This window comes from Gouania willdenowi, chromosome 19 (assembly GCF_900634775.1).
Source record: "Gouania willdenowi chromosome 19, fGouWil2.1, whole genome shotgun sequence".
In the NCBI taxonomy this organism is placed as follows: domain Eukaryota; kingdom Metazoa; phylum Chordata; class Actinopteri; order Blenniiformes; family Gobiesocidae; genus Gouania; species Gouania willdenowi.
Genome location: NC_041062.1, coordinates 23,014,801 through 23,035,759, shown reverse-complemented (window position 1 = coordinate 23,035,759; position 20,959 = coordinate 23,014,801). Strand labels below are relative to the sequence as shown.

Sequence of the window (20,959 nt, the reverse complement as noted above, 5' to 3'; positions counted from 1 at the left end):
TTTCTGCAGCAACAGTGCTGTTTTTTGTCTAAATTGTGGATTTTAATTCTTCATATTTTTGAAGAATTATTAATCAATTGTAACATAAGTTGCTCTACACAGTTTCTCCGTGTTTCTGATTGGTCTGACGCGGCAATCTCACCGGAGCTCACATGTAGCCAGGCTGAAATCACTGACAGAGAATGTTTGGTTAGGTGAAGCCCGCTAACGGAGAGATGTTCTGTATATTCAGCTTTGTAGTAAAGGCCCAATATGACAAAAAAATATACAAAAAGAACAACAATAATAAACAACAACCAAAAAAATACACAAAATGACAACAAATATAGACAGAAATATGCCATAGACACACGAGAGTCCTACAGATAAGTGAAAAAAAAATATTAAATGACAACCAAAAACACACAAAACAACAAAAAATAAACAAAATGAGAAAAAAATACACAAAATGAAAAGCCCAAAAAAACAAAAACAATAATACACAAAAAAACTTTTTTTTTTTTGATCATCCAATTGGTCATTATTCTAAATGCTGATGTTATTGTTGATAATGTGGCCCTTGGATGGAAAAAAAAGTCTGTTTGGTTGGAGCAGTCAGAGAGAATGAACTGAATATCATTTAGTTTGGATAATAATAATAATAATAATAATAATAATAATAATAATAATAATAATAATAATAATAATAATAATAATAATAATAATTGTACTGTCCTAAAAAACTGTACTTGGCCATTAAAACATTTCTGATTCTGATTTCTGACTCTGATGCTGAATAATAATAATAATAATAATAATAATAATAATAATAATAATAATAATAATAATAATAATAATAATAATAATAATAATGTGTACCTGTAATGAAGAAGCCACGAGGCTAACTGCTCTCCAGTGGTCCATGATTCCACTTCTGTTGTTAGTTTTTCATCTGACAGAAAACATTTCAGAGCTCAGAATCTATTCATTTCATTCATCTGTGTGCATTCTAACCGCTGACATGGATGACAAAACATTAGAATTACACGGTACATGTAAACGGCTCTTCACAGCCTCACCATTGAACGTATTCACATCCAGGAGCATGGTCCCCTTCCTCTGGTTGGAGGTCCACTCCAGCTGGGTGGGTGGGTAGATACGAGCAGTGGGTTTGGGGAGCTGAAGAGCGGTCAGCAGTTTGTGTTGGCACAGTGAGCGATATTCCCCCAGACCATGGTCAGACACGTACCTGCAAAGACAGGAGACTGAGTAGTACATGGTTATTCCATACATAGGACACATCGTTGAAATATTGGGTGCAGTTTAAATAAAATTTAAATGCAAAACTGCCTGAAGGTCAGTGTACAAAACAAAGGACAACCTATTTTGTAGTTGAAATAATACCTGAAATAATTATTTATTAACATTTTTACTCCTGAAGCAAAGATATGTGCAGCAGACGACAGTAATGATAGTATAGGTCAGTGGTTCCCAACCTTTTCACAGTCTCGTACCCCCTACATTTAACCTAAGCCATGTACCCTCTACTCCTGCACACTTAAAAACATAATAATGTAACGTTCAGCACAACTCTGGCCCTTTAGACCATCAAATTCGGCTTGCAGGAGAAAAACAAATTATTGTCCAGATTACCAAATAATTCAGTTGTAGATAAATCATCTATGTTATCTCAGATATCTAAATACACAAATTCAATGTATATTCCATAATAGTTGGAGAATCGCAATTTTCCCACGCTTTTTTCCCATGACTGCAGTCAATTTTCCTGCAATTATTTAACACAATTTCCACAAATTAAATAAAAATTGATCACAAAATGTATGAAATTTGAAAGAGCAAATCCTGATATATCACTTATTGCTTGGATAATGTTGGTGCCTTACACACATTAGGTATGATTTATACGTTGTGTAAAGTACAAACTTGGATACATTAATCAATGTATGACAAGTTGCGTACCCCTGGGGGTACTCATACCCCACTTTGAGAACCTAGGTATAGGGGAAAGGTGTGAGCATACAAATAGCAGACCTAATGTCAGCTTTTATCAATGTTGCACTCCAAGAAGTGAAAATCATCCTACTATCACTACATTACTGAGTGCCTTTGTCACGTCTCCATCTCTCTTGCATTCTGACATTGCATTAGATCTTAAGTTCCCAGTGCAGTCATTTCTAGATATCTTGAATAATGATTTTTCTTTCTCATGAGGACATACAGTAAACAAACATTGTTTTTCTTGAAGTAATTTTGACTTAAATCAGTGTTAGAAGTACAACAATTTTACAATGAGTAGAGACTTACACACATTCTTAATGCTTCTTAAAAACACCCCTGGATCAAGCATCAACTAACGCTAATGAGGACCTACTTGAGCAGAGGTTTGTCCAGACTTGGTGACGGTGTGAAGGCACTGAGGCAGCAGGCCAGCAGCAGCCAGGCCCGAAGGCTGCTCTGCTCGTCCTGAAGGCCCCACATATGGTAAACTACTTGGGCAAGGATCTCGTCCCTCAGTACTGGTTGGTTCTGACCCTTCTCCACAATATAGTTCCCTAAGAGCTGTTCCTGCCAACCACTGAGGGGAGACTCCCCCGTGAACCGTAAAATCTAATGAGAACAGAATAACACAAGGTTAGAAAATAATGAAAAATATATCAAATCTAACATTCAGTTCAGTATACCAGTTTGTAAATCTCCAAGGCAGTCCTAGCTTCATCAGGCTGCAATGTAGTGAGTGGTTTATGGAGGGGGTGTCCCTGAGGCTGGCACCATGTGTCCTAAAGAGAGCAGAGCACAGTCAGATCAGAAACTGCTTTTTCAAAAGCCTTAAAGGGTCTGTTTGATGACCAATACTTTATAATATTGTTTATGGTTAGATCAGGGAACATTATTCTCAATCATAATATAAAGATTCACAGCTACACAGAGTAAACACAGATGTATCTTTAATAAAGATGGGATAATATACTATATATGTATCATGATTGTTGGTATATACATATCATCTCACTCAATCTTTACCAATAAAACTTGAAGGATTCTCTTGGACATTATTTTGGTGGTCTTCATATTGTCTCGGACTGAAGAGCAGTTTTACTCGGTCTTGTCTCGGTCTGGCTGGACTTTAATAATGTGATAATAAGGAGAAGCACTTGGAACTATTCCTGATTAATTCATGTAGTGATTTGACTTTAAACATTAGGCGTTAGCTCACTGATTGTTCTGCCTCAATGGAAATTTTAATGGTTTTTACTCACCCAAGGACATAAGAAATGGAAATTTGTTGATTTCTTTGTTGGTGGGGTTGTTAAAGGGTTAGTAACATTGAAGTCTAAATTAGCCTTGATTTCCCCATTCTGAACAAGGAATCAACCCCAGGTTTTCATTCGGCTCAAAAACAAATTGTTTAAAAGAAAACATGTTCTTTAGACGTGCTCATCATACATACAAGCAGTTCAATGTTATCAATAAGGAAGGAAGATGGTTTGGCAATTTAATGCAATGTACTTAATGATGGTCTGGGTTACCATTGACTTTTAGAAAATGTTTCCTTTTTCAGTCGTTTTCTGTGCTGGACATGATGGACTAGCGACATTATGGCTGAGTAGCTGAGATTGGCTGCATGCTTTTCTAAATCCACATTGATGTGCATTAAGTTATTTACATCCATCCATTAACAAAGTAAACTGTTGTATTTTTTCCTGACCTTTTTGAGGAGGGATTGATGAATTAGAGATTTATGATATTGACACCAACCCAATAAGGAGGAAGTTATTGTAAACAAAGCTAAATTTTTCGGGCCTGAAATACTCCTTTCATTAACTTTACAGCACGCTTAAGTTGTGCTTTGGTTCTGCTTTGCGATAAGGTAAAGGTAAAGGCTTGGCTTAGTATATAGGTGGAGGAGTTCAGGCTCTCTAAATAATCTCACCTTTAATAAAGAGTTGGCATAGCGAGAGAAAGGATGTTTGTCAATATCAGGAGGCAAGACCAGCTTCTGTTCTGCCTTCACCTGTGGAGGCGCCGCCTCAGTGACGTTTGATGCATTCTGCTGCCCTGGAGGACAAAACAGACATTACAACAACAGTAACACCTGAATAGATCTGAGACAATGGTGAAGCACAAGTGCAGTGGGAATTTCCTCGAGTCTGGGTGAGGAATATGTGTTACCTGCTCCGCTGCGGAGTCTGGCAGAAAGCTCAGCAGGGATCTCCAACAGTCGCACGTCCTGCAAATAAACAAACATGTCACTGTATGATTATCTGTACAAATCCAACAATCACATTATTGGTCTTTGAACTTCCTTACCATCCCAGGAGCGACCACCTGTTTCTTTTCCAGAGTCTTCAATTTGTTCTTCTCTGTGAATTCCTGAAAGTTATACACACTGATTCATCATAAAGAACAAAACAATATTGAAAATATCTCCACATTGAGTTGAGCTGAAACTGTTCTTGGACATTTGTCCTCACAGAGTCAAAAAAACATGAAGTTTACAGCTTCAGGAGCTGCCCTGCTATAGAGCACGTCACTCGAATGATCTAAAGCCAATAAAAACAGTTTCCTCAATGTTTGACACCAATCCTAGTATTCAGTAATCTACCTTTCTACAATGGGTGCACATACCACATGAATAGCTAACCATATCTAAATAAGATGCTTGTGTAGCAGATCAAATATGGGTGTGTGTGTATTCATGCAGCAAATATTTTCAAATATTGTGGCCCCACTTCAAGGATCATGAGTTAATCAAATAAAAGAGTCTCCATAAACCTACAGACAGCCCAACCCTGGACTGCCTCTTGACCTTCCCAAACCAAACACCAAAGATGTGAGAACCAAATCCAGGGAGGTCCGAACACACCCATGACGTCACAAATGTACAACAACCTTAGTGTCACCAAACAAAGACAGGTTAAAAGCAAATAAAGACAAACTGGAGTCATTGAAAAACATTGCAAAAAACAACAAGAAAAACATTGCATCAGATGTGTTAACCATTCAACACTTACATATAATGTTCTCAATACGTCATAATTACTACTATGTACTTCAAGTCCTATACATCTCTACAGTGACATGTTGGTGCTTAGTTAAGTGTCATCCAGTTCCATGAACGTTATGATGTTGTTCCTATGAAGATCAGGAACATTACGGTGAACGGATTGTTTGACGTTGCATTCACTAAGAAACGAGAGATCAGACTATATGAGAATGGCGGTTGGTGCAGCATTTTGACGCCACTATCATCTATCTCACTACAAGTCCACACATGCCTTCAGCTGAACAACCTAAAACAGGACGTCTATTATAACATAGCAACCATCAGATGCCTTTAAACTCATCAAACCAGCTCCTAGTCGGAGTACGGGAGGCTGCTACTCTCTCCATCTTTAAGGCTAAACTCAAAACCTACTAATTTTAAAAAGTGTATATCATATAAAAGCATTAACCTAACCACGAGGAACAAAGCCTTAAACCTAAAAAGAGGAATTAAAAACTAAGATTATATAGTATAACACCAACATTACATTCAAACACAATCCTACACTTCTGATAGATGTGGGTGATGTGGGATGTGGCCTCATTTCCCACACCTGACCCTTGCCTTTCAGGGCCATTCTGTCGACACATAGTCCTCTAACAGGTGCTGTCCACACAGACACAGTCATGGCGGGGTTGTAATTAATCCCCCGTTTCTGACTCCTGTTGTATACCCACCACACTGCTTACAAACCACACAACACCAAACTCATTCTCATTCCACTCACACATAGTTTAGCACCAGGTGTTTCCATGTAGGCAGACCTGCTAATACTGTATAATGTTTTTTGCAGTCTGTGCCTTCTCCTCATACCTGTCAAGTATCCCGTTTTGGCCGGGAAACTCCCGTATTTTACCTCTCTTTCCCGCCGTATTAGTATTTTCCCATAAATATCCTGTATTTTAATGTAATAAATAAAAGATGCCTTACTAAACTGAACGCCGTCCCTAGCCTTGCAAGAACTTCCACCTGAAATGGTCTGAGTGGCAGTTCTCACAAGATTAGTGCTGACAGTGGCAACAAACCCGGAAATAACTCAGAACAGAGATGATGAATGAAGACGTTCCGTTGAAAAAAAACAAAGAACTGGTGTAAATACGTTGTAAAATGTAAGAGTTTATCTTCCTAAAGACCATCAGGATGTGACACAGTTACACGTTCTGTTAGATTAATAACTGAGATTTTAACGTTTACCACGGCAGAAGAACCACATAAGTCACCATGAAAAATCAGCCAATCACAAGAGCCACAAATATACACTGCTTTAAAAAAGTGTAAAATAATGTAAAGTCTGAAATAAATGTGTCTAATAAGTCATTAGTGAATACCAGAGAACCACATGAGTGAGCATGAGAAATTATAATAAAATATATAATGAAAATAAAATGTTAATGTCTAACTTAAAGACAAGCAATGTTAAATTAACAGTAAATATACAACGTGTTGACTTGTATATAAACTGTAAGTAAATTAAATAAACACAGCTTATAATGTATCAAAATCCTATTTTTAGGAGTCGCTGCTTTTACTTCTCAGAACAACATGTAAAGCTCAGTTAGATGATTAATGAGTGTCACATATTGATCAGCTGTTTGTTAATAAATGTCACTGTGTAGCATTTTGCATCAGCAAATTTAACCTAGAATTGTTTTTCTGGTCAGACTTTATTTGATAAAAATATCTAGATTATATCATATTTCACCATTTTGAGAAAATATATTGAGATATGAGTTTTGGTCCATATCACCAGCCCTAGTAGGAATGTTCACAGCATTTCAATGTTAATAAAGGTCAACCTACCAGATTCTGATCACATAATTGTTTTTAATAAGTGGTTGATAAGTGGTTATTTTAGATTTCTTCTGCATTTATCTTAAAATATAAGGGATACTGGAGCTTGGTTGGGTCGGTGGGACGGCTTGTAGTGGGCGCCTGAAAATTTCCCTTATTTTCAAATTCAAAACATGACAGGTATGGTTCTCCTCTCCCTCCTCTCTCTTCTCTGTTTCAGGTGTCTTAACGCTGGAGCTCACAGTTCTTGATCTGTGGTTCTCTGATGTTCTATCCCTCTGTCCTGTTCTGTTCTGGTCTTTCTGTCTACTAACTCCAATCAGTCCAAGCAGATGTTCTCCACCTCTGTGCCTGGTTCTAATGGAGATTTGTTCCCGTTAAACAGAGTTTAGCTGATGCATGTTCTTTTTTGATAAGCACTACGACATGAGCATTGTTGTATTTGGCCCTATATAAATAAAGTTATGATTGTAAGTTACATGAATGGAGAACTTCCTTAGTAATCACTATGTCACAGCTTCTAAATCGCCTTGCATTCCTACCAGGAAAAGTTCCATTGAATATTCTTTGTATGTTTAGGTTGAGGATCCCTTTAATGATCACACACCATTAATTAACATTTGCTACCAGACTGTTTATTGGGCTTTCCTGGTGTCTCTAATAGTAGAATGTTCAGCAACTTACGTCAGTCTGCCCCAGGGCAACTGTGGCTACAATAGTAACTTACCACCACTGTGTGTGGAGTGAATGAATAATACAATGTTAAGTGCTTTAAGTGTCAATAAAAGCACTATATAAATTCCAATGAATTATGAATATTATTAAAAAGGAGTTGTTCCTTTCCATTGTTATTCAATGTTTGGTATTATTATAATGTTTGGTATTTATTTAATTGTTTTAATTGTATATGATAATTGCAATGAGATTGTTGTGTAGTATTTCGCACTATATTACAATTACAAGATTACAATTGAATTTATAAGATGCTTTTATCCAAAGTGACATACAACACATGCAGTTATGGTCCAGTTTGGATTTGAACCAGTGACCCTCTGATTACACGCCGGCTTCTTTAACCGCTACGCCACCCCCACCCTATATAACATTATACCAACTATATACTATATACTAATTACTGCTAATTCAATTTCACTGTGTGCCTCTGCATACTGTCATAGCATGGATGCTTCTGCAGTGAACCAGTCATTATGTTCTTGACATCAGCTGTTCTATGCAGGGTAAATCATTACAGTGCTGTGCTGCGGTAACAACAGTGACTCATTGTTTCTTCACTGATACACGTAATGCTTTTCCAATAACAACAGAAATGTGCATATGAGATATTTATGCTAGTTTGTCCACTAGCTGTCCACCAATGGGAGGAACACCTATCCCAGAAGCAAACCAATACTGGCCTACATTTTACAGGCTTTGAATCACATAATACAGCTTTTTTCATTGACAATAAAGATCATTAACACTAAACAAAATGCCTACACACAAAGAAAGTAATAATGAGAAGTCAACGATTGCAGCAGAAATAAAAAAAAAAAAAACCATTAAAGTTTAAGTAAAACCCCTGTTTTTTTGCTGATCTGTCACTAAGGGGGAAATTCCCAAAATGCCTAGATTATGAGTGGGGCTCCTGGAGCATTTAAGACATGGCCAGAGTCTATACTATAAAATCTCCAAAGAACAATCCATGCTAGTTAGCTACCGAATAGCTCTTTATTCTCCATATATTTAAGCATCCTTGAGGTTTTTTTTAAGCGCTATATAAAACTGACAGTGACGTGTGGTCAGGGTAGGCAATGTAGGCAGTGCCTACCCAAGGGTGAATTGATATTTTGATTATTTGTTTTAATTATAAAAGAATTATAAATTATCTATTTTTACATTTCCAATAGCCTACAGGACCTATAAGTTTGAAAGTGTCAGCATTTTGTGCGTTTCATAGCCCAAATTACTAAACAGCGCTATTTCCTGGAACAGCTGCACAGTCTCACTTTGCTGTAAGGCAGAGGGAGGCCACGCCCCCTCCCAAAGAGCCTCCGTTCCCATTACATGTTTTTACGTGTTTGCGCATGCGCAGTCAGGTCCCCAAGATGACAACCATTTACGTCCAAAGGCAGCGTAGAGAGCTGCCTTTGCACATAACCGCGCTATGCTAAATGCTATATATAAGTTCACACAGTACATTAGTGAATCGATGCCAAGTGACCGCTGCTGCTACGTTCTCTAGCTAGTGGGCGGGATAACACTACAGGAAGGATGACAGCGCTAGAGATGATAGAGAAACTTTTTTTTGAGGAAAAACGACAGCTTTTAAAAAATGGAGACCAACACCTGAGTTACCAGAGCTTCAGCAAAGGTAAGATCAGAAAATGTTTCATATTATTTCCTGTCATTTTCACTGCTGGACTTATACATTTGTTTTTAATGCAGGTTGATTTATGATGAAAAAAGTATAAATGTGTTACTTGTAAATGTTTACTTGTTGTTACTTCCATAAACTTGAAAATGTGTTTGGGGACAATGAGCGCAGGTGGGGCTTGAACGTGGAAATACCCAAAAAAGTTTGAGAACCACTGGATTAGGTTATTGGTTGTTTTTTTTCTGTCTCTCTTCTTGTTTTAAATTTTGAAACATGAGCAACTGTCATTTAAAGCTTCTGGGGAAAAGTACCTCTCACTACCTCTCACTATTAAATGCACAAGTTGATCTCATCACTACTGATGTCAGTGTGACCTAAAAACATTTCTGGTGTTTATTTAAAAGTTGTGCCAAATGAAGTGGAAACACTTCCCGAATAAAATAAATTTAAAGTGAATGCCAATGCCACAATACATTATGCAACATACAAAACTTTTCAGAAGTTTAAGTCACATGATCTTTTGTCAACAAAACAATTGAGCAGCAATTATAAACCTTTGAAATTTTAAACGTCCCCGTTTTTCTGAAGCAATACCTTTGATTTATTGCTCTATGAGGCCTACACAATGTCTTTATCTGTGTTATAAAACATGTTAGTTATCGTCTCCAGCAGCTTTAGTAGTCCATTGAAGGGATACACTTGGGTTTGTCTTAAAATATAACAACAAACCAATGTTCAAGGTTAAAGTAACACTCAGATTGGGAGTACAGTATAAATAGTTTGTAACGCTAACCCTGCAGTCAGTCTTTGGCCTTTTAGCTCTTAAAACTCTAACAGTCTATAGTATACTTCTCTTGAGGTGGATAAAATACTAGGTTTTGTCTTAAGCTCAGATCATCAAAGCTCATCTTATGCAAAGATGAAGATCAAATGAGATACTTCTGTATCTAAATCCTAGGAAAGACAAAAAAACCCGATAAATCTAATAATTCACACTTGCTACATTGTTTAGCTGCTGGAAATGAACTCAGACTTCCTGTTTTTTAATAAAACTGATCACTCTTAGACACGAACATGACCACGTGCTAGAAGAGTGCAATAAAAAATACTAAAATACGAAAGTGTCAGATACTCCCAGTCACTCACTAATGCATGTGTGTCAAACTCAAAGCCGATTCAGCCCTCAACAATATTTTAAAAAATTCTTGAATTCTTACAAAATCTTTAAAATTTCCTCAAATTATTACAAAACATTTTCCCTAATTAAATAGAAATTTGTCACAAAATCTAGGAAATTGAATTGAAGATCCTGTTGGGACTTATATCTATCACTTATCGTTTGAATAAGGTCAGTTTCTTACATATTTTGTAGTTTATGTATATGTAGAAGTGCAAAAAAAGGCACAATAATGTTGAAATTACTCATTTTCCAGCATTAAATCTGTGGCCCACTTGAGATCAAACTGCTCCGTATTTGGCCCCTGAACTAAAATGAGTTTAACACCCTGGCACTAAAGCCTATAGTCAGAATAGAAACTGAAAGGTTGGGGTCGCGGTGTTGCACATTGTTCCACATTGTTATTTAAGCAACGCAACGTGATTATGAAGATGTTTTAAATGCTGAAGTAGAGACACAAATGATTTCATACTTCTGACATCTCTAAAATAGAATGTAATCAGATATAACAAATAGAGCTCAAGTTTGTGAGCTGGTTTTAGTGACTCCGTAAAGCTGCTCGGGACAATAATTTTTTATCAGATAAAACAATTATACAGCATAGGTTGATGAATCAAAGATCATTTGCTTGGTATAAAAAGAAGTAAAAGTCTAAATTGTCACTGGAAAGTTTGTTTTCATCTCCACACTGTAAACACTCTCTTATTGACATTGTAAAAAAGTTTGGTACATTGCATTGTGGGATATGGAGTCCTGTAGATGGATGTATAGAATTGTTTTTCCTTCATTCTTACTGTGATTTCTTGATTAGGTTCTAGTTTGTTCCCAGTATTCTCAGTGTTATCACCTCAATCCGCCACATTTACTTCATTTTGCACGGATTCAGATCTTTCTGTGTAAGCGCAAAACAAACATTGTTTTGCCGCAACTTAAGTGAAAACACCAGAAATGTGACTCCACATCCCACAATGCAATGCTCCTAACCTTTTCAACAATGTCAATAGGACAATGAGATATAATATACTTACAAGTGGCACCTTCAACCCTACACATCTCTTTTCAAGCAAATTATTTTTATTTTATTGATCTATCAGGCCTACACTATGTCTTTATCTGATTAAAAAATATCGTCCTGAGCAACTTTAAAGAGTAAATTAACCCCTGTATTCTGCTGACCTGCCACTTGGGGGAAATTCAAAAATGCCTCGTTACTCCTGACTCAGTAAGACACGCCCACTCAGGCAGCACATAGAGCTGGCGGGGACAGAGTGCTGTCTTCTCAACTACTACATACAATACACAGCCCACAAGCATAAGCACACAGCACACACAGCCCCACAGACACAATATCATTCACAAACAGCCCCTGCTCTACTCACGCATGAGCCTCAGAACACCACCTCACACACATAAACCAGGAAGACACAGCAACGAGAAGTACACGCACATCTGCGCACACACAGAGACAGACGGGGATACACACAATAAAGAGCCTCCAAGCTCTCTTTAAGCACAGGAAAAGAGGCTTAATGCTTTCTTTATAACCTCCTTTAGCCTAGAAAACACTGATGCATCCTTTACCAAAGGAGACGAGATATTGCTGACCCACAATTCCTTGCTGCGACTATATTTAAAGGGAAATGCACACCGGAGCGCTCATGGAAACTCACGATAAGAAACAGAGATCATGTACCAATGCAATAATATGCCTTGAACAACTTTAAATAAATAATCTAAAACCCATATCTTTTTATATGTAAAACAAATGATCAGATTATAACTGACATAAAACAGACACTGTGGTTCTAGAAAAAGGGATCAGAGACATTTTTATCCTATTTCTGAGTGGAAGGTGAGTGCGAGCAACCATTCTCAATGTGACGTTCTTTTAGTTTCACTTTTGTTCCTCGTAGTCTGGTAGCCTCTTTTCCTTTGATTTGCATTTAAACCGTGTGATTTTTTAGATTATTTCCACAGAAAGTGTTATAAATGAGCTTTTAATCTATTTTCAGAAATGTGTATCATATTATTACGTCTCCTAGAGGAAGTGTGTCTGATTGTCAAAACAATTGTCATTGTTATGGAAATGTGAATAGGAGGGAATATTCGGATGCAGCCGAAGTGTCTGTACATACACACGTAGATTGATGAACTCTCTGATTAGACATAGAGTTCCTCATTGAGGCTGTCAATCAATGCTCACTGAGCGCTGTGATTGGAGGAAACCCTCCTCCCTTCTCCCAGCTTTCATAGAAGCCAACAGTGAACGTTGGTGAGGCACGATGGTCCAAATAATCCATCTCAGCCAATAGTAAAATTCAGTTGTAATAGCAGCGTTCAACCCATAGAGGCCAGTCACTGTGACATTTTACAAATAAATACACAGAATTAAAATACTTGAACTAATTGTTAAAAGTTGGACTAGGATCAACCAACAGCACTGTCTCGTACCCAAATACATATGTATTCAGCAGAAAAAAGTGTGTTTGAGGTTTATTTACCTTTAAGCTTTTTAACAGGATTTGGAAAAGAAACCAAAATCACAAGGAAGTGTTGAAAACCTATTAGACATGCTGTCATGATTTACTGGATAATCTGAATAAACATTTTAACTCTGATATACATCTTGTTTTACTTCAGCTAAGTTTCATTAAAGCTGACAGTCAGCTGTTCAGAGTTCACTCCTCATAAACAGATACCATAAACCATGTGACAGAACAACAGCCCAGAAACCTCACAAAAATCACAACACAACACAAAACGAAACAAAACACAAAAACCTTTAACCTGATTAATGTAAGAGGTCACACGAAAACAGTTAAGAAACCTGACACAAACAGAGCCCTGGTCCTTATTTAATGCTTAAACATTAGGCTTTAGCTACAAACAAAGACAATGGATACTTAAAAACCCACAGCTGAAGCACAGAAAAAGCAGCCTACCGATCTGAGATGACGAGAGACAATTTTCAGAAGAAGAAAAAAAAGATGCGACAATGCTTCAAGTTTCACTCAGTGAGGTCGAAGTCCAAGAGCAGAGGGAGGCTGGGGCGTGTGCATGTGTGTGGGTGTGTGAGCCCGTGTGTCATGATTTATGCAAGATACTTTCAAAGATAAGGATGTTCGTTAAAGGAAAAGATTAGATATAATGCAGTATAAATATCATCATCACATCACGCTGGTCAATGACTACATGACAACATGGAATGAATACCTCACACAGGAAACAAGGACAAAGTCCATGACCTACGGTAGTTATCTTAATGATATCTGTCAAAAATTCTAGATTAATGTTTAAATGTAACACAACATCCTCATGAAGAGGGATGAAGCCACAGTCAGTTTATAAAAATAATAGTTGACTATTTGATGATTATAATTGAATAAGCATAACATTCTCATGATGATTTTTTTCCAGTGTTCTGAACACACATTGCAAGCATTGGTGTTTTCTCTGGGGTCAATGTGACCCCATGCTACTTTAGCTGTGTAAAACAGATTAATGAAATCTAATTTAAATGTTTGTCCTGATGGTGGTGCTAGAGAACAGGTCAATATCAGGTTAATATCAAGGGGTTATTTATGTATTCAACAAATAAACAAAAGATTGACCCCAAAGGTAAACTCCCGGCAACAAATTCCACACTTGCGACTTGTCAAAGAAAAGTTGTGAGGTGAAGCATCTTTAAGGGAAACTCAAAGCAACTCATGTTGCCATTACTAAGTTCATCAACAACACTAATATCTAAACTGAAAACCTTAATAAACTCTTTTTCTCTAATGCTTTAGTGTATAAACAAATGATGATTGACAGGAGGAGTGGGAAAGGGTGGAAACACGTGACATACACTGATTTTCTTACTGAGATATTTACAACTGAATAACAAGTTACATTTACTCAGTTATATGTACTTGATTAACTTAAGAAAATTACTCACAAGAGTAAATTTATTGAGGCATACTTCTACTTTTACTTGAGTAAATTTCACTTACAGTACATGTAACAGAACGCACATACAGCCGTTTAGAGAGAGAGATGTGACAACGGAAGAGTTTCCAGAAGTTTCAAATAGTTCCCGGAAGTTGTTAGCGGCTGTTGATATCACTTGCCTCTGAGGTTGTGTCCAAATAGTCCCTCCTATCTCCTTTTCTATCCACTTTTCCTTAACCCTGTGGATGACGTCACAGTGTTAAGGAAAGGTGTTAGGAGAGGAGTTAGGAAAAGGTGATCAAGTCTGTTTTGACGATCAGATGCACTTCCACTATGTGACGTAATAATCCTACAGCCCTGCCTCCTTTCCTCAGAAAATTTGAATTCTGTTTTAAAGTCACTACCTGTATATTCCATGGCACATGAAAGACAGGCTGACACCAGTGTAGGGGAATTACTTAGAATGTACCCTGGAACATGTTAATACCTAAAACATCTACTCAACAATTGTTACTATGTTGTGTATGTAACCTTTGTAACTATAACTATAGAACTAGTTAAAACCTGACATATCACAGGTGGTACTTTTTTGTTTTATATATATTACTAAACTGTAACAATAACAATTATTATATACCATACATTATTATATTATGGTCTGTGGTCAAGGTCAATGTTTCAACTAAATTGTTCATAACTAATGAGTAAATTGATTGATAATCTTTCGGCACCTTATTATTTAAACTACTGTGGGTTCGCTCACTCTGTGTTAAACTAAAACATTTCCTTTAATACAGTGTGACTTTAAAATGTGATTTTATGTTTGTCTAAAATAATACAGTAAGTAGGTTACACGTATTCTATCCTTTTGTGTCTTTATTTGCATGTTTGGTATTGAAGTAATCCAAAAGTAATCAGTTACATTACTTTAATAATATAACGATACTTAGAGTAAGTTACTGATTCCATTTTTTAACAGGTAAATTGTACTTGTACCGAATTACATTTTTAAAGTAACCCTCCCAGCCCTGATTATAGCTAATACAAAGCCACTGCAAGCAGGAATTGTGTGATCAGGTATCGACCAGTCACACTGGACAGAAAGACCCGCCCACAACCCTTACTGTGGGCGGGTCATTGCTTTGACATTGCTTTTACTTGACAGCTTTAAATTCACTATCAATATCTCATATAATCATAGGCACCAGCAGGGGAAAAAATAAGAAAATGGAAAATGTTAGAAACCAGAATCAAACTTTGACCTCAAAGACGAGTGTCAGAGGGCAAAAAGCTGCTGGGTGGAGACGTTTACTGCTGCTGTGATTGCACAACAGACAATTTATGGCCCAATAAAGTAAAAAAAAAAACAAGGTTGCCATGAAACCAAGCAATAATTGTGCTACAGTTTCATTTTACTCTGCAGTGCACTTGGACTACAACTGGTTCTAACAGTAGAAAATTAAAAAGGAACGATGAGTAAGGGGGTGGGGCCAAATGGATCCACACATGTATCCAGGTGTTGGTCCCTCTCATACCTTCCTCCAATGGCGTTTTTTGATGGTGTTCCTGGTGATCAGCATCAACGCCCAAAACTGAGAGAAAGACTGCTTTAGACGCTTGTAGTATTTCCTGCAAGAAAGAAGGGAAAACATTATTAAGATAACAGGAAAATGTTGATAGTCCCTTTTTAGGGGAATCTCAATAAAGGTATATACAGGTAAATCTAAAAAAAATGGCCTCAAGATAAAATGTAGCACAAGTAGATATAGTTTATCATGAAATGTTCATGAACTGCTAAATGCAGCATCTACAACCACTAGTTCTTGTGAATATTCCTACTTATGGCTCTGCGGTGCTTGTGTACCTGGCCTGATGTCCACGGATGTGGCTCTGGATGACAATGGCTTTCTGTTTAAAAAACTTGAAGTTTCTCCTGCAGAGAAAGCCTCGGATGTTCCTCTGGATGGTGATGGCAGCCCAGGTCTGAGTGCTGCTCCACTTCTCTTCCAGTTGCTGGTACAAACGCTCCTTGAGGAACACCTACGGTACATGTAAACCATGATCATACCGCATCAGAAGCCTTTTCTGTGGCAGTGATAACAAATGGTCACCTTGGTGAGTCCCAGCTGATACTCTCCTTCTTCTGCTTCAACCATGTTGAGCAGGGCCATCGTCAGCTCTTTCTCTGAAGCTTCTTGCAGCCGTTGTGTTAGCAGGACCCCATACCTGAAACAGCAACAGATGACGTCAAAAAGGCTCAAACACATCATCGCTGTTTCATTAACGGTTGGTTGTGTTGGAGTTCAGTGTTTTTAGATTGTAGATAACCTTTATTACATTAGGTAAGGTTGGAGTAACAGTAAGAATATGCTCTGAATGGATGCAGCACCTCTCAATAAAGAACGAGTAGTGAATCCGTATGGGGAAACCCTCCTTTCTGATGTGAATGGTCTCCAGTATCCCAGCATGCCTCAGCTGGGCTGACACATATTCAACATCAAAGATTCCAGGAAGCTGTGGGAGGACATAAGAGACACATCAATGTCATAACAAATTAGAAAAATACTCTAGGTTTAGACTCCCTGAAGTTTTTTTAAAACAGTGATTTTCAGACCAGGTTCTATGAGGCAAAGGTGAGAATTTCACTAAATATTTACACTACCGCTCAAAAGTTTTAGAACACCACACTTTTTCCAGTTTTTTACTGAAAATGATTCAGTTTATTGTGTCATTGCACTGACCAAATTAAAGCATAGAATGAATAAGCAATTCATGGAACATGTGTTCACACCACCCAAAAGGAGGCAGAGTATCTGAGCAAGCGAATTTTAGTGTTTTAAACGCTGTAAGATCCGTTGGTGTGATTGCACCTTTAGAAAACAAATTTCACAAAAAAAACCACCACCAAAGTCTTCCCATGAAAAAAGAAGTCTTTCTGCGCCTTACACTGCGGATGATAAAACTTTTGTGGATGAAGATATCTGCTTTATACCCTCTGACAGATGTTCATTAAATCAAGAAAAGCACTCTCATGACTTAATGAAGGCCATTCTTGCTGCGGTTATTACTACCCCTGTGCAATGTGCTGCTCTTCCTAGTTTTTAATGTACTGAGTGCAGCGCAGATGGCTTTCATCATCCAGACCTCTCCTGTGTTTGCTTACCACCAGCGGTGCTGCATCTTCAGACGGATCTTTGCTGAGATTACAGAGCATGAACAATACTGTTCACCTGACACTCATGAGGATCTGGTACCACAGTGTGTTCCAACACTGCTTTTATGCAGAAAGAGGAGGTTGGAAGGAACCAAGAAAAAGTTGGAACACCTGTAGGAATTAGTAGCACCAGCTTTCAAGGCTGATTCAACCTTCATTGCTGCAGAACAGCTTTAAATTGGTAATCCACTTCATGTTCCCTGAAAAAGGCCCTTTTGCCATGTTTTTGGATTTTAGTGCTGCTTTTGATGTTCTTGACCATTCTTTACTGGTTGAGAAACTTAAATGTTATGGTTTTAATTATTCAGCATTAAAGTGGATCAAAAGCTACCTGTCCTCCAGATCACAGAAGGTGTATTTGAATGGCAGCCTGTCCAGTAGCAGAGGTCTGGACTGTGGAGTTCCACAGGGTAGCTGCTTAGGACCCTTACTCTTCTCAATCTTTATTTATTTATTTTTTTTTATTTTTTTTTTTTTTCCTTGTCTGCACATGCTGTCGAAGGTTAACACTACAAGAAGTGCAATCTTTTGACAGCAATGCATATTTTATTATTGCAATTAAATAAATGTATTTATTTCATTGCATAATTGTGACCGTCACCAGCCCTCCCTAGGGAAGGGTAAGAAATACTTTATTAAAGGGAGGATGTAAAAAAGAGAGGGCAGTGTTACACCAAGGTGAGGGGTTGGAGGGGGGTGGGGAAGTTAACAGGGAAGAGGGATACAAGATAGGATATGGAATGGGTGGGGAATAGTTTTAAGTGATGCGATGTGAAATTGTGGTTGTGTATATTGTGTTTATTGTTGTGTTGTCAAGCCAGTTTGGTGACCAGTGTGTGGTTTAGGAATAATGGTGGTGGCTGTGAACAGAGGAAGAGGTGAGTGGAAATTCCATAAAACAGGTATTTGGGAACAACGTGTCTAAGGTTGAGCCCAGTATGAGTGTTATCCCACAGCCCAAGGCCAGTGCATCCATGACAAATGTATTTCCAAGTACCGCCACTGCATAACCCAAGAGCCGCCCCCGGGCCCGAAGAAGCAGTCAGGCCAGCAGCAAGAGCAGGCAGCCTAAGGGCCCCCGGCGACCACCCCACGGCCAAGCAGTCCCCCGAACGCCCCCAAGATCCCAAGCCGAGAGGCAGCCATCGCCCCCCCATACACACCCGAGAAAGCCCCAAGGAGCCAAGGACCCAGCGCACCACGCCACCGATCCCACCCCCAACCCCCAGACCCCCCACCCCATCGACCCCCCCACCCCCCCACCCCACCCCCGCGCCCAACCCCCCGAGGGGAGGGCCCAGAGAACTCCCTGCCCGAGGCCCCAGCGGAGGAGCCGAAGCCCACGCCCAGCAGACGACCAGAACCGCGCCGAACAGGCAGCCAGTGGGCACCCGCCGGCGAGCCCAGAGCCAGCAGGGGCCCGACCCCAGGCCAGAAGGACCCGGAACGGATGCAGCACCAGGAGCAGCCCGCCCAGGGAGGACGACCACACCCCAAGCCGCATAAGGCACCAGGGGGCCGCTGGGAGTCTCCCCGCCGGCCCCCAGGCACCCCAACCTAGCCCCCCACGGCGCCCCAGATCACCCTTCACTGATGCCGCCCGCGCCACGAGCTTCAGTTTTTTTTTTTTTTTTTAAAGCCAGGGCCCCCTCCAAGGGCCAAGCCAGACCGCCCCGCCGGGATGTGGCCCCCTATTCCGGCCCCCGACACCCTACCTCACGGGGCACTGCCCAAGCAGGGGCCGTACCAGTAGGTACGCAAGGGCGCGGCACGCGCCACCCGCCCCGAAAGACCCCCGCCAGGACCGGCCCGGCCAGCAGGCCAAGCACCCCGGGCCCCAGGAGCACCCCCCGGGACCAGGACCCCCCAAGGGCAAGCCCCCCGGGACGCATCCCCCACCCCCGCCCGGGACCCGGCCACGGCCCAGCAGGACCGCACAGCCCCGGTCAGCCCACGGCCAGCAGCCCAGGGCCCGCCGCCCCCCGGACAGCACCAGCCACGGAGCAGCGCCCCCCGCCGGCCCGCGAGCAACCGGCGATCCCCACCGCGGGGACGGAGGCACCCCAATGGCACACATCAAGTGCGGGACAGCAGCCCCCAGCCAAAGATGCCCCGGACCCACCCACCAGTCCGCAAACGGCAGGATAGACCCACCAGGCGGCCGACAGCAACCTCCACCACCGGAACAGCTAGCGCCGCCCCCCAGTAAACAGCATCACCCCGAGGCGCCAAGCAACCCCGCCCCAACCCCGGCGAGGACACCAGCACACCCTCAGCACACCCACCCCCCAAACCGGCGAGGCAGGCCGCCCCGGGCCCGCACACCGCGGGGCCCGCCCCCAAGGCCACCAGGAGACGAAACAAGCACCCAGCCACACCCAAGGGGAGGAAGCACCCCCGCGCCCCACCAGGCCGACACCGCCCGGAAAGACCCCGCAAGGAGAGACCCCAGCAAAGCCCCCCCGAGACCCACCGCCACGCCCGACCGCACCATCCTGATGTATTTTTACTCTAAGCAGTGGCCCAGCCACCAACAGAGGAGCCAGGCCCCCACCGGAGAGGCCCAAATATGTGAATATATGTTCTCAATCTTTATGAATTATCTATCTTGGGCTACAAAAGTGGCTAAAACTGTTCTCTATGCAGATGATTCAACATTGTATTATGCTGCATCGTCATGCAATGTATTCAACGAGGTCTTGAGCATTGAAATTGTGCATGACTGGGTTTTATGTAATAGACTTGCTCTCAACATTTGACTAAATGCAAGACTAAATGCATGGTGCTTGGTACAAGGCGCAGGTTATCCACAAGCCCAAAGCTTGAGTTAAACTTGTGCAATTCGGTAGTTCAACAAGTTGAAAGTACTAAACTCCTTGGCGTAATGGTGGACTGCTCTCTTTCTTGGTGTAACCACATTAATTATATTGTTTTGAAAATGGGAAGAGCAATTGGTATTGCGAGGAAATGTTTCTCTTTTGTGGCTCGTCCCCTTTTATGTCAAATAGCTCAAAGCTTAGTCTTATGTCATCTGGACTATTGCTCTATACGGTGTGGTCATCTGCTGTCAGTGGTGAACTCAGGGAGCTCCAGGTTGTCCAGAACAGGGAAGCACGCTTAGTACTGGGTTGCCCACTAAGATCTAATGTGATCCATATGCATGCCTGCCTCTCATGGCTTACTGTTGCCAATAGGTTGTCTTTTAATACACTTATGCTGTTCAAGTCAGTCATGAGCAGTAAATCTCCGGTTTCTATACATACACAACTAGTTTTTAGTAATACTGTTCATGAACACAACACTAGAGGTTCCAGTAATGGGCAGCTTGCTTTACCTTGCCCAAAAACCAATGCTTTAAAGAGATCTTTTATTCACAGGTCATTGTCACTTTGGAATAACCTGCCTCCAAGCCTCTGCTGCATTGACAGT

The 20,959-nt window shown here is 40.4% G+C and overlaps 1 protein-coding gene across 1 annotated transcript in view; it reads right to left on the bottom strand.

Moving 5' to 3' along the window:
- The window catches only part of myo15b (myosin XVB), a 96,763-nt gene that overhangs the window by 45,008 nt on the left and 30,796 nt on the right, over positions 1 to 20,959 (bottom strand). The window contains exons 23-35 of the mRNA XM_028476945.1: positions 16,706 to 16,830; positions 16,428 to 16,542; positions 16,181 to 16,356; positions 15,852 to 15,945; positions 15,362 to 15,368; positions 13,329 to 13,384; positions 4,309 to 4,371; positions 4,171 to 4,228; positions 3,932 to 4,056; positions 2,682 to 2,777; positions 2,372 to 2,607; positions 1,059 to 1,228; positions 859 to 931 (exon numbers count right to left, since the gene is read on the bottom strand). Coding sequence (XP_028332746.1) covers positions 859 to 931; positions 1,059 to 1,228; positions 2,372 to 2,607; positions 2,682 to 2,777; positions 3,932 to 4,056; positions 4,171 to 4,228; positions 4,309 to 4,371; positions 13,329 to 13,384; positions 15,362 to 15,368; positions 15,852 to 15,945; positions 16,181 to 16,356; positions 16,428 to 16,542; positions 16,706 to 16,830 — 1,394 coding nt within the window. The remainder of the gene's footprint in view (positions 1 to 858; positions 932 to 1,058; positions 1,229 to 2,371; positions 2,608 to 2,681; positions 2,778 to 3,931; positions 4,057 to 4,170; positions 4,229 to 4,308; positions 4,372 to 13,328; positions 13,385 to 15,361; positions 15,369 to 15,851; positions 15,946 to 16,180; positions 16,357 to 16,427; positions 16,543 to 16,705; positions 16,831 to 20,959) is intronic.